The sequence below is a fragment of the Haliotis rufescens genome, unplaced genomic scaffold, assembly GCF_023055435.1.
Source record: "Haliotis rufescens isolate VD_foot unplaced genomic scaffold, xgHalRufe1.0.p SCAF_35, whole genome shotgun sequence".
Lineage (NCBI taxonomy): Eukaryota > Metazoa > Mollusca > Gastropoda > Lepetellida > Haliotidae > Haliotis > Haliotis rufescens.
In genome coordinates this window covers 63,045-84,482 of record NW_025964057.1, presented here as the reverse complement: position 1 = coordinate 84,482, position 21,438 = coordinate 63,045, and the positions used below count along the sequence as shown (strand labels likewise).

The 21,438-nt window shown below is 40.4% G+C and overlaps 2 protein-coding genes across 2 annotated transcripts; one reads left to right on the top strand and one right to left on the bottom strand.

The window, feature by feature from the left end:
- Window positions 1-4,937: 4,937 nt before the first annotated feature.
- LOC125372077 (uncharacterized protein K02A2.6-like) lies at window positions 4,938-6,536 on the bottom strand. The gene has a single exon (XM_048381026.1). It carries the CDS (start codon window positions 6,534-6,536, stop codon window positions 4,938-4,940), a length of 1,599 nt encoding a protein of 532 aa, XP_048236983.1.
- An 8,106-nt stretch (window positions 6,537-14,642) lies between these two features.
- LOC125372096 (multiple epidermal growth factor-like domains protein 10) lies at window positions 14,643-20,907 on the top strand. Its single transcript, XM_048381091.1, has 7 exons — window positions 14,643-15,706; window positions 16,438-16,569; window positions 16,753-16,899; window positions 17,430-17,573; window positions 18,232-18,369; window positions 19,923-20,061; window positions 20,251-20,907. The coding sequence occupies exons 1-7, from the start codon at window positions 15,469-15,471 to the stop codon at window positions 20,585-20,587; spliced, it is 1,275 nt and encodes a 424-aa protein (XP_048237048.1). The 5' UTR covers window positions 14,643-15,468; the 3' UTR covers window positions 20,588-20,907.
- The last annotated feature ends 531 nt before the right edge of the window (window positions 20,908-21,438 follow it).

Sequence of the window (21,438 nt, the reverse complement as noted above, 5' to 3'; positions counted from 1 at the left end):
ACAGTCAATGTACAACTAAGAGTTTATAAATTCAATACTCTCATGAGGGAATAACCTTGGCTGGGTTAAATAGCGAAAAATAAACACATAATCCATCATTCTATCCATAGAATAAGACTCTTGGACAATAGAATAGACAGGATATTGTGGCCACACAATACGACACATAGGGTTATGCCAGTGAGTACTGGTTTACCAAATATCCCCTGTTGCCCTTCCATATCTAATTATAAAAACTGGTTATTCTATCTGACCAATTACTAACATTACACAAATGGTGTATGCTAAGATGGACGAAGAGTTCGCGCAGTGTGTTCGTCTGATTCCTATGACCAATGCAACACACTTATTTTATGAATCTAACACTAATTCATAATCTGAGACTCAGGGGATTGTGTGTGTCTGATTCATATACCAAATTTGCCATGGAGGGCGTGTGTATGCATTTGCCATGACTTATAGAACACAGAGGGATAATACGTGTGTCTGATTTATGTCATTAATACATATATACAAGCTGTTCTCTTTATTTCACCAAGTACAAGATACGTTCTCATTTACCTTCTAACACTGTTGCCACGAAATTTAAGTCACGATAAATGGCATCACCAATGAGCAAGATTGGCCCAGTTAGCTTTACGTTTCAAATAATTTGTGTGCTGGAGCACAGCGGGATGAAGCGATACATCTCCTTGATAAAGCCACCTTGAAAAACGCGAACTCATTTGTCAACGAATGTCAATGGTTCAAGGCAATATCCGTGTTGTAGTGGGTACAGCGCCTGCGTAGATCGTGGAAGCTCGGTGCTCAGATTCCCTGGTCGCGTCATGCAACAGTAAACTACGTTTATAACAAACATGCTTATAACAAACTGACGGATATAGAATACTTTTTTATCCTGGGCATTTGCTGTATGTGTGCTGTGTGTATGCTTACAACGAACCGTTGTGGTTGATGTTACCCGGCCTGGCGTGGATCGCGGAAGTTTGGTGCTCATATTCCCTGGTTGCGTCATACCAAGAGACGTTTGGTAGTTGTTGTTACCCTGCCTAGCACTCGGGATTTACGGAATAAAATGAGGACTGGCCGGCTCGGTGTACACTCTGATGTATCTGAAGGTGTATCAATGTAAAACTGTGGCGTGGTATATCAGTGGATTAGCACTTAACAGCCGAATTGATTCCCGACTAGTATAAGCAGCCAGACACGCAGAGTCATGCAAACTGAATAAAATAACCTTTAACGTGACGTTTCATTTCACTTGACCTCCCGAATAAAAAAGCTGTATTTCCCTTGCCAACCCTCTGCAATAATTCCGGTTCATACTTACACTCAGCTACCTGGAACATTTAACAAGAATTGGCAAAACATTGTTCACCAGATTAAAATGTCTAAGTTCAGTGGAGATAAATCTAAATTTACATATTCCCAAATATTCCCAACTGTTCCATCGAGTGTGAGAATGGCAGAAAATGTTGTTGACACATCACACATTGACATATATCAATACCCGTCACTGATACTGGAAGCAATGCTATGTTATATACAGGCTCCGGGTTAGAAAATTGAAACAAATGATGACATTTGAACGCATCCCTTTGTCACGCAGAGCTGTTTTGTTAGGAATCACTAAAAATACTGTAATGTTGGAAAGTGCAGCAATGGAACTTTGCAATATGAACCGTCTTAGAAAATATGTGCACTCATTTTTAATTAAATAGTTTAACAAAACTATTAATGCGTCAAAGTATAAGAGCAAACACTACAACGTGCATATAGCATGCATGTAAACATTGTTGGTTATCGCACTTTCTATAGCAACTGTCCTGTCTTTAAACACCAGTGACGATAATTTCATTGGTTATGTATGCAACATGCAATGTATGTAGATTACCAAACGAGTCCCTGCTAGATACCGTTTTTACTACAGTGAGTTTATTTCACGTTTCTAATGAGGACAAGTGTAGTTATTTATTTATTACTCGAAAAAAGTTGGCGCATCGTCTAATTTCAACCTTACAAAAAGACATTGCTGGAATAAGGGTAGCGTATGAATAACATGGGTAGCTTCTGATTCGACAGTAGACTGATATCAATAATAAGTGAGTGAGTGAATTAGTTGGGTATAACGCCGATTTTAACAGCATTCCAGTTAGGTTCTACCCCATCCGTCCACACTTACAACCACTTTGAACATTCCTCACTAACAATGATATCACGGGTCGCCAGCTTGGGAGGGTGTGATACTGACAAATATGATATGGTAAACTAACTCGGAATAGAACCCACGATAACATTTTTATGGCATACTTAAGGGATATGCACTGTGAGTAAGTTGTAACTTCCAACCTCCAATTAGTAGAGGTAACGCTTAGAATGTCACAGGGAAGTAGATTTTGTTCTCTTTCATATCCAGTGAGACCAAATCACATTATGCTTTAAAATACACCCTTTCATTGTGAGTTTTAAACATACACGTACCGTAATCTGACAATGTACTCAAATAACCTATGCCTTTGTCATTTATAATCATGGCATTGTAACTTTTACCTTACACTGGAAGGAAGCTGTGTGTTGTTTCCTGAAGACAAGTGCAGCTTGATCATGACCTCTTCCCATTACGTGGATGAAGCCACCCGAATACACACTTCCTGTTACGTATGCATGCTTTTCACCTATCCACACTATTAAGGAAGTATAACTGTCATAGAAATTAAGTATGCAACATCTGCTGCAAACTCTCCATTTAGTCGACAGCTGCAACGACTACATAATCCAAAAGTCGTGTGTGTAACGCTCATTAATAATATTATTTCGGTTTGTCTGACTCCTTAGTACCATAAGACAATGATGGAGATTAAGAACACATGTTGTGTGTGTGTGTGTGTGTGTGTGTGTGTGTGTGTGTGTGTGTGTGTGTGTGTGTGTGTGTGTGTGTGTGTGTGTGTGTGTGTGTGTGTGTGTGTGTGTGTGTGTGTGTGTGTGTGTGTGTGTGTGTGTGTGTGTGTGTGTGTGTGTGTGTGTGTGTGTGTGTGTGTGATTCATGCAACTGATGTAAAACAGTGATCATATCTTATTCATAAACTGAGGAAGGTAGACTTTTCTTACTTTATGAATAACCTCGAAATGTTCGGGGATCGAGTATCGGACCTATCAGAGACTTGGCCATTAATGTGTCCACGTTATGTATTACAATGCAAGTTATAACACATTTTGAAAGCTGAATATTATAAGACCACCTAACATGTCTTTTACGTCCTTGCGTTTACTTGCATGATACAGGGCAAAGAGAGACATGCATTTCAGATATTTACATTGTATGTTAGCAGCCCCCAGCTCATAGACGTCCAAGTTTATTTTGACGGCGTGCAACGCCAGGTGTCCCAGCTATACAGTCAAGCGGATACTACGTCCGGGTTGTCAAACATGGCGGGTGTGTGGATGCTGACTGTCATCGTGGTCACATCGGCTTGCTCGATACAGGCTATCCTGGGTGAATGACACATCATGCTTCCTTATTTGATATACAATATATCTTTACGTCGATTACTGTAATGTCACTACCTCATTTTGCATTATTGTTGCACGAGAGTTTTAGCCAAGACAATCACTGTACAACACACTGAGCGCGACGGTATTACAGTTTATGGCTTGCTTAAAGGGGAGTAAAGTTGTAGAAGATGGTGATGTACAGTGAATCAGAAACGATGTCTGATAGCAAAGGCTAAGACAAAATGCATGCAATATAATTTGATTACTACCATCTGTTGAACAAATCGCCTCTGTGTCTAAAGAGGGGAAGGGGTCGATGGTTCGATTCCCGAGTCGTGTCATACCAAATACATTAAAAGATTACACTTGTTGTTACGCTGTCTGGGGCTCAGCGTTAGGGGTAAAGTAAGGACTGCCCGACTCGGAGGCTCTACAATGTGTGTGTCAAACTTACAAAGTGCTGCATGGTATCTAAATGAGATTGCACTATCAAGACATAAGTCCGGACTAATTCATGCACTTCCTTTATGAGTGAAAAAATCTTGAACGCGACGTTAAAATGTATGTTCTTGTTCCCGGGGAACGTTCGGAGATTCTTGAAGCTATATTCCTGTCACTGTGGACAATACTGTAACCAGGAAACTGTTGTTTGTGGAGATGTCTATGATAGGGACTGGGTGGAAGGACATGGAAAAGGAAGGGATAAAAGGAGTGAGTGAGTGAGAGAGTGTGCTTGGGCAGGTGGATTGGTGTTTGGGTGGCTGAGTGAGTGAGTGAGTGTGTGAGTGTATTGGAGTGTTTATGGCCGGTTAGATTGAGTGAGTTTGACTGTGACAATATTTCACTTATATAAGGGCGTGTCAGGTTGAGGCTGTCAGACTGATGTGTAAATAAAGCGACAAAACCCTTTCCTAATCGAATAGAATTCTGTGCATACAGCAGAGTCGATTGTACAATTCCGACTATATCATGAGCATGTGTTTATGAATCACTTTCAAGTAGTAATTGTTAAGTGTTTAATGCTACTTGACTTCATCACTACAAACGTATGACAACTAGAAGTGGTTGGTCATTGAATGTACTTCTGAGCTTCTACAACGCCATCAGACGACGCTCACAGTGACGTCATGCCTATATGCGTACAGTACGGGAGGTAACTCTCAAGCCATCAATACGTAACATCTCCCCTTTTAAGGGTAACCTTTTAAGTCTTGAAACATTAATGCAATACTAATGGTAAAACAAGTCTTTGTTCTTACCAGCTCAGTTGCTGAAAACCGAAAGCATATTTGAAACACTTCCCAAACTGTCAACACAATAAAGGTTATGAATTGATTTCGTCCTTAGTAAGGCACACAGTTCATAACATAAAAACTAAACAGTTCTTCGTCCTTTCAAAAAGGCTTACAATCCATAACACAATTTTACTGCAAAACAGGTTTACTTTAAAGTTCATAATTTGTAAGATAACCTCTGAATCTAGACGGTTGTTTTATCACACGACCACGAGAAGTTCTCTTCTTAGTTGTCTCACTTGACTGTCTAGTTGTCTGTGCAGGAATCTGAACTCTCTCTGTAGTTTTGCTTGATGTTTGGTCTACAGGCTTGTCAGTACAGTTCCTCATAGGAGTTTCAGCGGAAGTTCTTTCCACACACAGATCTGGTTCTAACTGGTTCCTTTCAGCCATATCTGTATCCACAAACAATGGAGGAGCTTCATGAGACTTTCTCAAATGTCGTCTGTTTCTGCGCAAGTTACTGCCATCTTCTGTACGCAGTTCATACGACCTCACATCCACCTGTTGTTCTATAACAGCTTTCTTCCACTGTTTGTCGAACTTAGTAGGCTTGACTCTTACCACATCTCCCTCCTTCAGAGCAGGAAGTTCGTTGGTGCCTCTATTGAAGTAGTAAGCTTGTTTAGTTTTTTTACAAGCTATCTTGTCTGACACACCATTAACGGTCTTTGGTTGTAAAAGTGTACTTGCTGTTGGGAGTTTGGTCTTTGTTCTCCTGCTAAAGAGTCGCTGTACCGGAGAAAATCCGATTCCCTCTGTCGGAACATTTCGCCAGTCTAGGAGAGCTAAGTAAGGATCAGTTTGGGCATGTAGTGACTTTGTCATCAGCTTCTTAGCTATCTTCACCGCGCTTTCAACTTTCCCGTTGGAATGTGGGTAACGAGGTGACGACGTAACATGCTCAAATTCATAGTTGTCTGAGAACTTACGAAAAGCTTCAGAGTTGAACGGTGGACTGTTATCGGAGATAATCTGATTTGGAATCCCATGTCTAGCTAGATGTGACTTGAGCTTCTTGTTGATTTCAGGAGCTTTCTTGCTGTGAAGTCTGTCAACTTCAAAGAAGTCGGAATTATAGTCCACAGTAATCAAAAAGTCTTTCTGATCAAACTCAAACAAATCACATCCCAGTTTCTCCCAGGGACGAGTAGGAATATGATGACTGATCAAAGGCTCCATGCTTTGGTCTTGTTGTAGGGTGTTGCAGGTTTCACACTTGCTTACAAGATCTATTATCTCCTGTCCCATGTTCGGCCAGTAGACAAGTTCTTTTGCTCGTCGTATACACCCTTGCACACCGATGTGGCTTGAGTGAATTCTCTCCATGATGTTACCACGTATACCTGCAGGTACAACAACACGCTCGCCCTTGAATACTACGCCATTCTGCATAGCGAGTTCGTCCCGAAAGGTAAAGTACTCACGTACTGAGTGTGGTACATCTTCCTTTGACGGTGGCAAGCCTTGCCGTATGAGCTGCATCAGCTTGCTCATGCAAGTATCTTTGCTTGTGGCTTGTTTCAGTTCAGCTAGTCTCTGTTGAGATATGGATAAATGCTCGACCATTTGAATTGTCTCAATGTCAATAGCTGTTGGGCTCCTCATGTCTATCATCAACACTTGGCCTTCGTCAGTGATCAATTGTCTGTCATGTGGTAAGTACGCCGGACTTAATGTGTCAGCCATGAACATCAGGCTTCCTTTCTTGTACACCACTGTAAAGTCGTACTTCTGCAACCGTAGCATCATGCGTTGCAGCCTTTTAGGTGCGCTCAGGAGGCTCTTTCTCAAGAGGAGGTTCTGACAGAATGTGCTTAATCTTCTCTGAGCACTGTCCATGTACAGTGTTGTCCCATCGAAAGTTCACTTCACCTTTCAGCAGATCTCTCAGTGGAGCGGTGATTTCAGAGAGATTGGGTACAAACTTTTGCACATGGTTGACCATCCCCAAGATGCGTTGCACACCTTGTTTGTCAGTAGGTGAAGGCATTTTCTTGATAGCCTCAACCTTGGTCTCATCAATTTTGGAGTACATGACCCAGGTAGGGCACTTTTGGCAGTTTCAACTTCAGTTTAGACTCATTCAGTTTGATGTCCTTCGCTCGACAACAATTAAAAAGGGATGATCAATTTCTTGTCGTGATCGACCTCAGCATCCTGATCAGTTTCTCCCACGCCGTAAACTAAGATATCATCATGAATCGCACGAACACCATCCAGTCCAGATATGGCATCATTCAGTCGTTGTTGGAACCCTTCTGGAGCTGGTGAGAGGCAAAATGGCATACGGAGCCAACAGTACTTCCCCCAGGGAGTTTCAAATGTTGTCAGGTAACTGCTCTGTTCATCCAACTGAACATGCCAGAACCCATTTTTGGCATCCACCGAAGAGAAACATTTTGCCTTGGCCAACTTAGGCAACACATCATCTATAGTCATTATCGGATAATGGTTTCTCTTAAGTGCCTTGTTTAACGGTTTCGGGTCGATACAGATCCTGATTTTGTTTGTCCTCGGCTTCTGCACCACCACCAAAGCTGACACCCAGCCTGTTGGTATGTCAACAGGTGTAATAATCTTCTGCTCCATCAGTCTTTCCAGTTCAGATTTCAGCTGAGATTGTACAGCAACAGGAATCTTGCGACATGGTAACTGTACTGGGGTTACAGTATTGTCAACCTCCAAGTGTAGAAAGCCTTCCAGAGTTCCCTCACCATCAATCAAATCCTGATAATTTTGTTTGATATCAGTGATTTCCAGTTTCCCAGGTTCAAGTGAAGAGTCAGCAGTTAGATTCACCTCGGGTGATTCCATCAACAGAATATTGTCAAAGTTCACAGTGATCAGTTGCATCTGTTCAACAGCTCGTGCCCCTAATATTAGATTGCAACCCTTCTCAGACACAATTAGAAACTCAACGCTGTACCTGCGGCCATTCTTTTTGTGACTCACGTATCTTCCCAAGAGTTTTTGTCTCAGCACCGTTGTACATTTGCAGTGTGGAAATCAGATTAGTGTCCAATTTACTGAATTTGTCATCCCTGAACACTTGAGTATACACGGAAGGCAGAATGTTAACAGTTGACCCACAGTCAAGTTGAAATTCAACTACCTCTCTATTCACAACCAATGTTGCAAATATCTTTTTGGGGTAATTCTGATTGACCAAGTTCATTTCATCAACTTGTACAGAATTGACACAGTCAGAAGTTACACTCACTATCTTCACTATCACTATCCACCATGTGAACCCTGTCTTTGCTCTTTCCAGGACACAAAGCAGCAAAGTGATTTCTCTTTTTGCATTTTGCACAAGTCTTACCCCATGCCGGACATTCTTTCTTTTGAAACTCATGCCTCTTTCCACAGAACTTACATTTGAGCAGTTCAGATGTTTTGATCTGTTGCTTAGCATTAGGTTTCTATGACTTGTTGGGTTTCCTTTGACTTACAAACTGAACATCTTCAGCTTGCGATAGTGATTTCAGACGTCTCGTCGCACTTTCATGCGACCTACAAATATCTATGCAGTCCTTTACAGACAGTTTTGAAGCTTGTAACAATCTCTTTCTTGTTGCATTATCGTTGATGCCCATTACCATCCTGTCACGGGTCAATAACTCCGCTAAATCCCCATAGTTGCAACTCTTTGCAAGATTTCTTAATACTGCAACATAAGAATCAATGGACTCGAATTGTTCCTGGCCCCTTCTGTTGAAATTGTATCTTTCCCAAGTTTCATTTGTTTCCCCTATACAATAATGTTCAAGTTTTTCCAGTATTTTGTCCACCTTCTGTCTATTTGCTTCATTTTCAAATTCTAATCCATCTACAATGTCTAAGACATCTGGACCAATACATGTCAATAGGGTAGCCGATCGACATTCCTCACTATCAGTCCTAGTGCGAGAAGCAAGCTCATAATTTTCCCACATTCGTTTGAATTTCTTGAAATTTCAGATCTGATCTAGTAGGCAGTGGAGTGTTCTCGGAAAGGAAGACCGGAAGTGATGCAGGCAGAAGATGTTTGCCAGTGTGATGACACCAGAGAACACCGGCATGTTGCAGACAAACCCCGAAACACTATCATGATAACTATGAATTGAATGCTTAGTCTGCGTATATGTTTTCACAAAACCATTTGAAAGGTATAAAATACATTTGATAATGCAATGTTCTCAAAGGTTTTTCGAACAAAGGTGGCTGCAACTTACTGTACTACATGTTGTCCCGATCGTCGTGTCGAGCGTAAGTTTTCTGGATTTGCCCCCGAGTGAGTATTTGGTTGGGCGATTGGTTGGGTTGGTGTTTGGGTGTGTGTCGAGGGTTCATATTCTGGATTCGCCCTTGCCTGTCAACATATCCATACAACATATTTCTATTACAAGTAATATAAATACCATTTTAGGCATCGATGCGTTTGAATGTATGGTTTGATTTTGAAGGAATATGTATGCCTCGTACAGTGTAATATCTATTCTGAACACTACTTGTGTTCATTACTTGAGTGAAATGTTCATCTCCTACTCGACTGCCTGGTCTGCAGACAAAGCTGAAATGGGAACTCTAACCAGAATGTGCACCAAGACGTCTGTTTCCACTCTGCTGACAATGTTAAGTGTCTCTGAACAGTGGATCCATCTGTAGTCTATGATCTACGTACTTCACTTATCTTATTTGAGCGGCACTGTTTGTTTTTTCATGAAGGCCATTTGATGTACAAGTAATTGGTCAAACCTTGAGGACGTCCCTGACCAGAGACGGACACTATTCCCAGTGGTGACTCGCGTTAGACAACAGAGTCGCAATTGTATTCCAGCGGGACAACGCTCGACCGCATACTGCAATGATCACAAGAGCCTGTCTACACAACAACAACGCTGATGTTCTCCCCTGGCCCTCCAGATCCCCGGATTTGAACCTGATAGAGCACCTGTGGGATGAATTGGATAGACGGCTACCTCGATATCAGCCACAACCCCAGACTTTGCAGCAGTTGGCCTTTGCGTTGCAGGCCGAGTGGGCTACCATTTCCCAGGATTTGATTCTAATACTCGTCTCTTCCAACGGGGAACATACGCATAATTGATGGTAGCTGGCCTTCACCTTGGACCTTTTCTATGTACCGATAACTGAGATGAATACAATCATCAAATGATTTTTGCCTCAATACCTTGTACGGTTCCTCGTATGTATTTTCCTACCTCACACAAAGGTTTGCGTTTCTTTTTTAAGAGTATATGTGTGTGTGTGCGTGCGTGAGTGCGTGCGTGCGTGTCTTGTGTGTGCCTGCATGTGAGTCTGTGTGTGTGCGTGTGTGCTTGCGCGCCTGCGTGCCTACCTGCATGCGTGTGTGTGCAAGTTTGTAATGCAGATACAGTAAACTACGCTTATAACGAACACGCTTATAACGAACTGACGGATATAACGAACTTACCTTTTGGTCCCGCCTATTTGCTGTAGTTATGCTGTATATATGCTTATAACGAACTACGGTTATAACGAACTAAAATTAGTAGTCCCTTTGAGTTCGTTATAACCGTACTTTACTGTAGTTTTAAATTCTCTATCCAAAAAGTGCTGAATGGAAGATATTTGTGAACTTGATCGCAAATGTATGCATCTGATGTTTGATGTATTTCACCCCTGAGTATGTTTTACAGGTTCCTGTCCAACAGGAAAGTTCGGAGACTCCTGCTTCTACTCCTGTCACTGTGGGGACTCCTGTGACCAGACAACAGGAGTTTGTGGAGGTGACTGTGATGCTGGCTGGATGGGAGGACATGGAGCTACCTGCCAGAAAGGTGTAATGTAAAATGAAATCGATTTGGAAACAACAACAGAAAGTGCCCTTATATTTCTTTATGATCAGCCCCATACTTACAATAACTATTTCAACACATTCTGCTGTATTTGTACCACCTGTATTTGTACCACCTCCGTGGTCTCATGGTAGAGCGTCCGTCCGGAGAGCGGAAGGTCCGGAGTTTGATCCCCGGCCGCGTCATACCAAAAGTCGTTAAAAGTTTGTACTTGTTGTTACCCTGTCTGGCGCTGGTCATTAAGGGGCTAAAACAAGAACTGGTCGGCTCGGAGTCAGTATACTGTGTCTGAATGGGGTATTCATGTAAACTGCGGCATGGTATCTCAGTGGGCTAGCACTATAAAATCAGCATTTGTCCGGACTAGTACAAGCAGACACACACACGCACGTGCATGCACGTCGCGATATAAGTGCAATAATCCCCAAACTTTATTACTTAAGCTGTGTTTAGGCATAAATATATTGACGGTTGCCTGTTGTGGGTACAATGTTGGCCCGTAAAGCTGAGGGCCTGGGTAAGTGCAATGTCTGAAACCCATTTATAAGGTCCCCCCTAATTGGTACGAATGAATACTTCTTAAAGCGGCGCAACATCATTATCACTCGCTCACTCACTATCACGTACACGACAACAATAACAGCCTTTTCGGGTGGTATGAATATGAATATAATACATATTCAAATATGACTGATTCAACCTAATCTCCCAAATAGGCTAAATTGTTGATTTCTTAGTATTTCAATTCAGTGTTGACTGTCTTTCATAATTTCGCAATACGTATTTTTGCGTCATGAAAATTATAACTGCATGTACTCTTATGGTGACATATTACACTAATACATGTATGGTAGATTTACTTTTCAGTCGATAAGGTGGAAGCATCAACGTTGCCTGTGATGCACAATAAACATGGTTAATGACATTTCCGATTTTGAAAAGAATCAGTTTCGATTCAGATGAGCTAGATTATATTTGATTCTGGTTAGTTTACTTACATTTCATGCAAATTGTTTGAGTGGCAGGTGCTACCAGTAGAGCAGGACATGATTTCTCTTTTCGTGAACTCCTGGTGTCATCACTAATTTTCAGAGATCCGTTCGTGTAGTTGTCACCGCTGTGTTGCCTGGAGTTGACGTTATATATTTACATTTGTTAGTTTAATGGCTCCCTGAGACTATTTATTGAATGAAGTAGGTTTCAAATGTTCCAACTGCTGTGCATTGAATCTTCGATGACACCTAAAATATGAGAGCACATAATGCTTATCAACACGGTAAATATAAAAGTTATTGTTGATTTCCATAATATTCTCTTTCGACGGGTACTCCAACAGCTGTGAGACATACATGTCATCACTCTGGTATGTCATGACGTTATGATGAAGTTATGATGCAATAAATGACAACTGAAGCCGAAAGGTTAACAGAGTGCTGTATACACTCTCCAAGACGGTTTTTGACTTTTAATCAAAGAAATTCTATGATTGATGCGACATTTATGTCGCAATGCCAAATGCAATTTCAAATTTCGCACGCAGAGAAAAGTCCAGAAGATTCCCAGGCTTTGAATCCTATTGAAACTTTGCAAACGTAAATCCTGCTTCTTGCACAAAATGGGGGAAATGTCACATTCGTTTCTATGAAGATACCTTTTATTCATAGTTTTATGTCCAAAATTATTCAAAACGAGAAAACAGCTCAGGCAAACCGAATAAACATTGTCTTTATTATGCATAACATATGCCTCACCAGAAAGATCCATCTCCTTCTGAACAATATAAACCATTCTGGTCAGGTCAAGTCTTTGTGTGACATGTCTTTGAAAATATATATCCAAACAGGAAACATTGCGAAAGGAAAATCAGCAACATCTCCTTCTGGAGTCTGGCGGGCTGCGTGGTCTGCAGACAAGGCTGTAGATGGGAACCGGGACCAGGAAATGATGAACAACTCCTGCTTCCACGCTCGTTGGTATCCAAGTGTGTGGACAGTGGACCTGGGACAGCAGTACAGGATACACGACGTCAGGATATACAACCGGGAAGGATGTATGCATGTGATATATTTGGGCTGTAGAGAAATTCAAATGTTTCATGTGCTGACATTTATCTTATATAAACATATTTACAGAAAAAGCACTCCAGACCCATATAAGCAAGATGCAATGTAGATACTCTATTTCATAACATCTGCATCAGGATATCTAAGCAAATGTAGATTTCATATGTGGTAATTTGGTGAGTGGTTGTTTGGTTTTCAATGAATAATTTCCCTTTTTTACATGTAATATTTTGATCATCTTCATGGTATGATAAAGCGACTACTTCGTTTTTGGTATTTTTGTCAATATCATTTCCAACAATTACTACATATTATTAGTTATGTTATTGCCGTATACGGTGTCATATTTGGTTAGCAGAAAAATATATTCACACGCACGCACGCACGCACGCACGCACGCACGCACGCACGCACACACACACAAACACACACACACACACAAACACACACACACACACACACACACACACAACCTTGTCGATAATTTTAACTATATTCTATTTCAATAAAGTCAAGAAGGTGATCAACAAAATATGCAATTACTACATATTATTAGTTATGTTATTGCCGTATACGGTGTCATATTTGGTAAGCAAAAAATATATTCACACGCACGCACGCACGCACGCACGCACACACACAAACACACACACACAAACACACACACACACACACACACACACACACAACCTTGTCGATAATTTTAACGATATTCTATTTCAATAAAGTCAAGAAGGTGATCAACAAAATATTAATGTCCTTGCACATCAAAATTGATTATATTAAAATACCAAAAAGTGTCGCATAAAGAATTTCTGTACCAGAATGTTATGTGAAATATGTGAGGTGGGTGTTGGAAAATCCAAGATGGCTGTTACTGACGGTATCAGAAAAAGAACTCCAGACCCATATAAGCAAGATGCAATGTAGATACTCTATTTCATAACATCTGCATCAGGATATCTAAGCAAATGTAGATTTCATATGTGGTAATTTGGTGAGTGGTTGTTTGGTTTTCAAATGAATAATTTCCCTTTTTTACATGTAATATTTTGATCATCTTCATGGTATGATAAAGCGACTACTTCGTTTTTGGTATTTTTGTCAATATCATTTCCAACAATTACTACATATTATTTAGCAGAAAAATATATTCACACGCACGCACGCACGCACGCACGCACGCACGCACGCACGCACGCACGCACGCACACACACACAAACACACACACACACAAACACACAAACACACACACACACACACACACACACACACAACCTTGTCGATAATTTTAACTATATTCTATTTCAATAAAGTCAAGAAGGTGATCAACAAAATATGCAATTACTACATATTATTAGTTATGTTATTGCCGTATACGGTGTCATATTTGGTAAGCAAAAAATATATTCACACGCACGCACGCACGCACGCACGCACGCACGCACACACACAAACACACACACACAAACACACACACACACACACACACACACACACACACACACACACACACACACACACACACACACACACACACACACAACCTTGTCGATAATTTTAACGATATTCTATTTCAATAAAGTCAAGAAGGTGATCAACAAAATATTAATGTCCTTGCACATCAAAATTGATTATATTAAAATACCAAAAAGTGTCGCATAAAGAATTTCTGTACCAGAATGTTATGTGAAATATGTGAGGTGGATGTTGGAAAATCCAAGATGGCTGTTACTGACGGTATACGGTCTCTTATCAGGTCAGTAACAACCATCTTGGTATTTTACTGACGGTATACGGGCTCATGTAGGGTCATTAGTTCTGCTCTCTGATTGGTTAATCTCATTTTGAGGCATAATAAAATCACATGTGCATCTTACTTTTTTAGGGCATCTTTATGCATTGTACTTCAGGTGCCGGCTTATTCTTATGTCTGGATTACCTATGGAACAGGATTAACTGAAATATTCGACCGGCTTGTTATTCCTTTAATATGTCAGTACCTTACCTAAAACAGGTTAACGAACTATTCCATTTCAGGTATTTACTCTGCATCATCCTGAAGACTCTGAAGGGATCCTAGTTAGTTGACGTATATTTGAATATTAGCACCTACGTGGATATTGTGTCCCCTCGCTTGTCATATTTTCATTATTCTAAGCTAAAGTCAAACGGAATAAGAACACAATACCCCAGAATTACATGTTGCAGTTCCAGTTCCCCTTTGAATTTACATTTGTCAAACAATAGCTGTCTCCCTTAATATTTGCCTCAAAGAATTACTATATTCTTATTGATGATTCAGAATCTCCTCTGTGGAACGGAAGAACCAGAGTACGATGTATTTTGAACATTTAGTGTCACCACGTATTTTATCCATTTATATAATCGTAATTTTTACAGCTATTTTGCCCTTTCTGCCAAACTAAATCTGTTAAGCGGAAATCTAAACTGGTTATTCTCTTGCATTTACGATTAATATTTACGCTCAAAGCTATGGCGTTCCTGAATTCTACGTATACTGGATGCAAGACATAGTATCAACACTATGCTATCACAGTTTCCACAAATGCTTGGTGTGTGTTCGTTGATGTGAATGTTTCACCACAAACAACATTACAAAAATCTTGTTAGTTTTGATGAGATGTGAAAGGCACATAGTTTTTACTAACATATCATACACAGGATATATAATTTGAGAACATAATTTCTTAAAAGGGGACAACTATGTGTTACATACATGCTTATGTTATGGTCGGAATCGCACAAACGACTTTTATCAGCTATGTTTTATGATTTTTTGTCGCCTTATAATGATCACCATTTCAGATATTTGGAGACTCCAAACTGCTGTCCTCTCCCTGAGTAACTCCAGCAGCTCCATACCCGGCGTCACCTGCTACATCTTCCCCTCTGACACAGCTGAAACAGACAACAGCGTGTACGACGTGACGTGTGACGGCACAGGGAGATACTTCACCATCACACTCAGCACAGAGACACTAAATCTGTGTGAGGTGGAAATATTTGGTATTGATAAATATTTTGTTTGTTTTGTTGATCAATCTTTGCATCAGATATGCCATTCCATCATGACTGTTTAATGAGGAGGCAGTGTAATGCAAGGGATATTTTGATTTTCGGTTGCCCCTCTGCGATGTGTTGCTATATACAGTGTTCCTCCCTAGCAAGTACCCATGTTACATAAATAGACTAATACTTGTAACACACATAAGATCTTTGAATTATTAGTATTTAAGCTATTGTTGCTCTGATGCCAGGAGTGGTCAGTTGGATCAATATTCCACAGCTCAGTGTGCATAGTTCATCTTCTGATCGCCTGATTATGGTCAGCGGCATTCTAGGGTTTATGTGTTTTACCAAAGGGATATGACTATGCTTGTCGTAAAAGGCGACTAACGGGATCGGGTGGTCAGGCTCGCTGACTTGGTTGATCCATGTCATCGACCCTAATTGCGTGGATTGATGCTCATGATATTAATCACTGGATTGTCTGGTCCAGACTCGATTATTTACAGACCGCCGTCATATAGCTGGAATATTGCTGAGCGCGGCGTTAAACAACAAACCAACCAACCAACCAAAGGGATAAACATCTACGACTTTCAGATCTCTTTGCTTTCATAAGAACATCTGACACTTATTTGTAATTTCTACGATCAACGTCACCATACAGTTCTTGTTTCTTAACGACCAACTGTTTAAAGCAGAGACATGAACAACGCCAATGCTGTTTTTAGTCTGCAGTCACGGAACCTTTGGCCAACTTTGCAACCATTTCTGCCATTGTTCTGACGGGCCCTGTGGCAGATTCAGTGGGATCTGTGCTGGTGACTGTAGACCAGGGTGGCAAGGACAAAATTGTTCTACTGGTAAGGAACAAACATACTTTTTGCTGTAATATGGATTTATTTCTTGTATGAGAAAAATGATATAAACTTGAATACCTAGGTCTTAATAATAATGCATAATGATAACCATTAACCTCATGTTCATAATGATTCTGAGCATCCTCTCAACACACGCTGAAAACTTACGATACCTTTCATTTCTAGCGTGTGATAAGGACCAATATGGCGTCAACTGTAACGAGACATGTGGAAATAGGAAATGTGCTGCTGCTCCGTCGTCATGTGACCGGCATATAGGGTCATGTGACACTGGGTGCCTTCCTGGGTGGATAGAGGTGGACTGTAAACAAGGTACACCAGCTGTAATGGTCATACACTTAAAAGATGTCTTCATTTTATGATGCTTCAGTTGGGTATCAAGGTAGACTATTTTCATTTTCTTAAGCCCAATAGGGTGCGCTGTGCATTAGTCATTTATAGATGCATGTAATCAAGGCATGTAAGGCATGCACAGAACCACACGGCAGCTGGCTAGGTAGCCACATGAGTTGATAAAAGTGGTCAACAACTAGGTAAATACAACAGCAGTTTTACTAATATCTTTAGTTTTGGATGTATAATTGTGATATGAATTAATTACATTGCTTCTGGTAAAGAACATTTTGTAATTACCATAAATTTCCTACACCATCACCACTCTTCTGTGTAAATAGACAGATACACATAATGTTTAAACGTTGCATTGTCACGTAGAATACTGTGTACAGAAAGTTGAACGTGTAGTATGTGTACATATGCACACACGTCACTCTCGTGATGTACATGTTAGGTCAATCTAGATGCAACTTTGCACATATGACGATATCACTATACTTTTACAGAATGTTACCCTGGGACCTATGGACATAATTGCAGCTTGCTATGTACTGAGAGAAACTGTGCAGGAAACTCGCCCTGTGATCATGTGACAGGAAAATGTGTTACCAGATGTAAACCAGGATGGATGGGCATAGACTGTGTACAGGGTAAGTCTGTGAGGTCAATCAATTAGTGCATTAGACTGTGGACAGGGTAAGTATGTGAGGTCAATCAATTAATGCATTAGACTGTGTACAGGGTAAGTCTATAAGGTCAATCAATTAGTGCATTAGACAGTGTACAGGGTAAGTCTGTGAGGTCAATCAATAAGTGCATTAGACTGTGTACAGGGTAAGTCTGTGAGGTCAATCAATTAGTGCATTAGACTGTGTCCAGGGTAAATCTGTGAGGTCAATCAATTAGTGCATTATTTATTTTTAATAAACAGGGTGGACGCTGGACGACTGTACAGGTATGATTCTGTATGCCAATTCCAAGAGGATTCGATCTGTAGTGATGAATGCAGTGCATATCGATAGTACACAGTCAACATTACGGAGATAATTGTATCAAGACCTGTATCTCCAGACAATGTATGGGGACCCATCCTGTAACACAACAGGGCACTATGACAGTGGATGTGAGGCAGGATTGACACAACCTGACTATACAGGTATATAACAAACTTGTATTGTGCTACTGGAAACATATTTCAGATAGTAAAGAGACACTGGGAATAATGGTTACATCACATCACACAAATCTAACAAAATGAAGTATTGATCTCCTGATTGTTGAACAAGTGATTTGCTTTTGTGTTATTAGCCTGTGACAGCCAGCACTACGGGCCTAACTGTATCAAGACCTGTGCCTCCAGACACTGTGTGGCGAGCTCTTCCTGTAATTCAACAGGGGACTGTGACAGGGGATGTGAGCCAGGGTGGACGCAGACGGACTGTACAGGTAAAAACACCATTGCTTTAATAAGGAAAATGTGTTTGGATAGCCATGGTGACCATACATATTCTCAAGCATTGAGGATAAATAATAAATGTTCAGGTGAGTGTTTCTCCGGCTGTGTTAAAGGATACATGCGACCCCAGCGGACAGATCAGCATCACAGATTAACACACGTGCTAGGTTTCTACAGATAAGGGTGAGTATATCTTAGTTTTAGTATGTATTGGTAAATCCGGCTATCACAACAATAACCATTGATTGTGTTCATTGTTTGCTAAAATAATGCAAAATAGAACGTTATAAAGTAAACAGTTTAGCAATCACTTCACAGTAAATCTGAAATGTATTTATATACATATTATACTTAAACCTAGATTGTCAACTGTAAATAACTTGAACTATGAATGAAATGAAAGTTGGAGTATGTATGACAGTGATCCTCGGTCTCTCCACCATGCTGTCCAAAGCGGTGTACAAATTTCGGAACAGAACAATAATTCTGTAGATTTACTGGCAATGAGTATTTTCTGAAGATGGTGAGTCCCACGGTGAACACCCTGCATTTAGTGATGTAACGTCACCATGCCGGAATGCCGACTGGTAGGGAGGTACAGTGGTTGTGATACACGTGAATCAGAAGGGAATCTATATGTTACTAGCTCAAATTTCTTTCGGAAGGGACCTCAAAATAACAATGGAACCAAAAGTATGGTGGCTTCCACAATATTCTACCTTGAAATTTTATAATGCAGCATTCTGACTTCACAGTCAGTGTTTTTATTGTTGATCGAAATACTGATAAAAAAAATATTTATTCAGAAGCACCTCTTCCGCAAACCCGCCCGTTTCATGATTTCAAACACTTATCTTACTTCATTAACGCTGCTAAATAGTTCAGTTCTCACATTATTTACAGCAAGTGTATCAACATTTCTCAAGATTGAGAGTGTATTGCAAAATTAAGTAACATCAACATGGTGATACTCTTTCACGTTATGTCTACCTTGTCAAAATGTTAGGTTTTCAATCTGTAGATCTTCATAGCGTCATCATAGATTACAAAGGTCGCGTCATTTTCTCTGGGGATGTCAGTTTGAATTAAGCTTTCAGGATATCTGCCTTCGTTGTTGTATTGTGTCTCAGTGGAGTGGTTTAAGTATAATGGTGACAATTATGGTTTAGGTACATAATCTTTAAACGTGAATTCGCTTTTTCAACCCGCTGAAACTATTTGGCTCATCACTAATAAATCTACGTTCAAAACATCTACGTTGAATACAAACCTGATTGATCTTCTAAATGTGACGACTGGAATGCGTCAGAAGGTTCGGAAGGTGTCTTTAAGAAGGGATTATGTGCTGCAAACGTTCACAAAGAGATTTAATATAAGACAAGCATTAAGAATATAAGTGTTGTGACAGATATGATTGATCTTCAATCATAAGAAAAAATAGTATCTGCAAAAATGATCATATTCAAACTTGTGATAACACAGTATATTATTCTCCATTATCCAATTTGTCATAACCACGTTACAAGTGTAACTTCTTTTCCAGCATCTTTACATGTACCTCAGGAAAACAATCCAGTCGGGGGTGAGGAAACACTTATACCTGCAGTGACAGTGACAACAATTGTTGTCGTTGTAGTTGCAGGAGTTGCCGTCGGTGTTGTTTGCTGGAGAAGGAGACGAAGGTACTTAATCTCTGGTCCAATCAAATTGAACAATTGATTACATTTCCAGTACACACGATGATATTATGATTTTCAAAAACATCGTAATGTGATAAAACTATTAGCTTGTTATCACATGGATTAGGTGGGGAGAGCCACGAATTAACGTTAAGATCTTATTCCTGATGTTTCATATATCCCTATTTTCAGACCATCGCTGCAGGAATCTGACTCCCATGATTACTACAACACAAGTCATCTGTCAAAGGTTCAAACAAAACAATCACGAGACAACGACGAAACTCAACTTGCAGACCGAACATACGATGGCCTCAATGTCATGTCACGTGAAATCCAGGGACCAGGAGAGACATATTACACACTTAACACAGAGAAGCCAGATCTGGAGGGTGGGGCAGCTGCTGAAGTGGCTGAAATGACAGATCGAGATATATACGAGCCAACAGAACCACGAACGTATGAAACACTTGCCAGCACATCACGTGATATGATTGGTGAATATAGTGAACTTGGCAAGATTGCATAGCTCTGCTGATGCGACCTAATCAGTTAACTGGCTCACTCATTCACACTTCATCTGTGACGTTTGTTATTGCCGATAAGGAGTTTATCCAAGCTGAGAGAAACGATTGAAACAGGTCCAGCATTTCTTCCAATTATTTGACATAAAGTGTGTGTACGATATAACCTCACATACAGGATTCATTGACATGTACACGAGACATTCATCTTTGTTCATGTCGACATGTTATGTGTTTTTGTAATATTGGCATATGATTCCATGTATTTCAGCTTGACAGAATCTTTTTACATTGGGATTCGTCCGACCAAAACTACACCATTTTTTTTTTTAATTATATATATTATTTGAGATTTGTTCTGAAGGTGAGATGAAATTGGGTTCAGCGTCGCGTGCAAGATTATTGCACTTATATAGAGACGTGCATGCACGTGTGTGGACTGCTTGTACTAGTCCGGACTAATGCCGATTTATAGTGCTAGCTCACTGAGATACCATGCAACAGTTTAACATGAATGCCCTACTCAGACACAGTATACTGACTCCGAGCCGACCAGTCCTTCTTTTAGCCCCCTAACGCCGAGCGTCAGAAAGAAACAACAAGTACAATATTTTAACGTCTTTTGGTATGACGCGAGCGGGGATCGAATCTCGGACCTTCCACTCTCCGGGCGGACGCTCTACGACTAGACCACGGAGGCGGTTGATTTGTTCTGAAGATTATGCATATAGTTGAGATGACATCAAGTTTGAAGTTTATCATAACATTGACGTGTGGAATGACATAGTCTCCATTTCACTAACTTTAAATATAAATAGATTTGAACATCTCGTGTAATGCCACTGATACCAAAGCC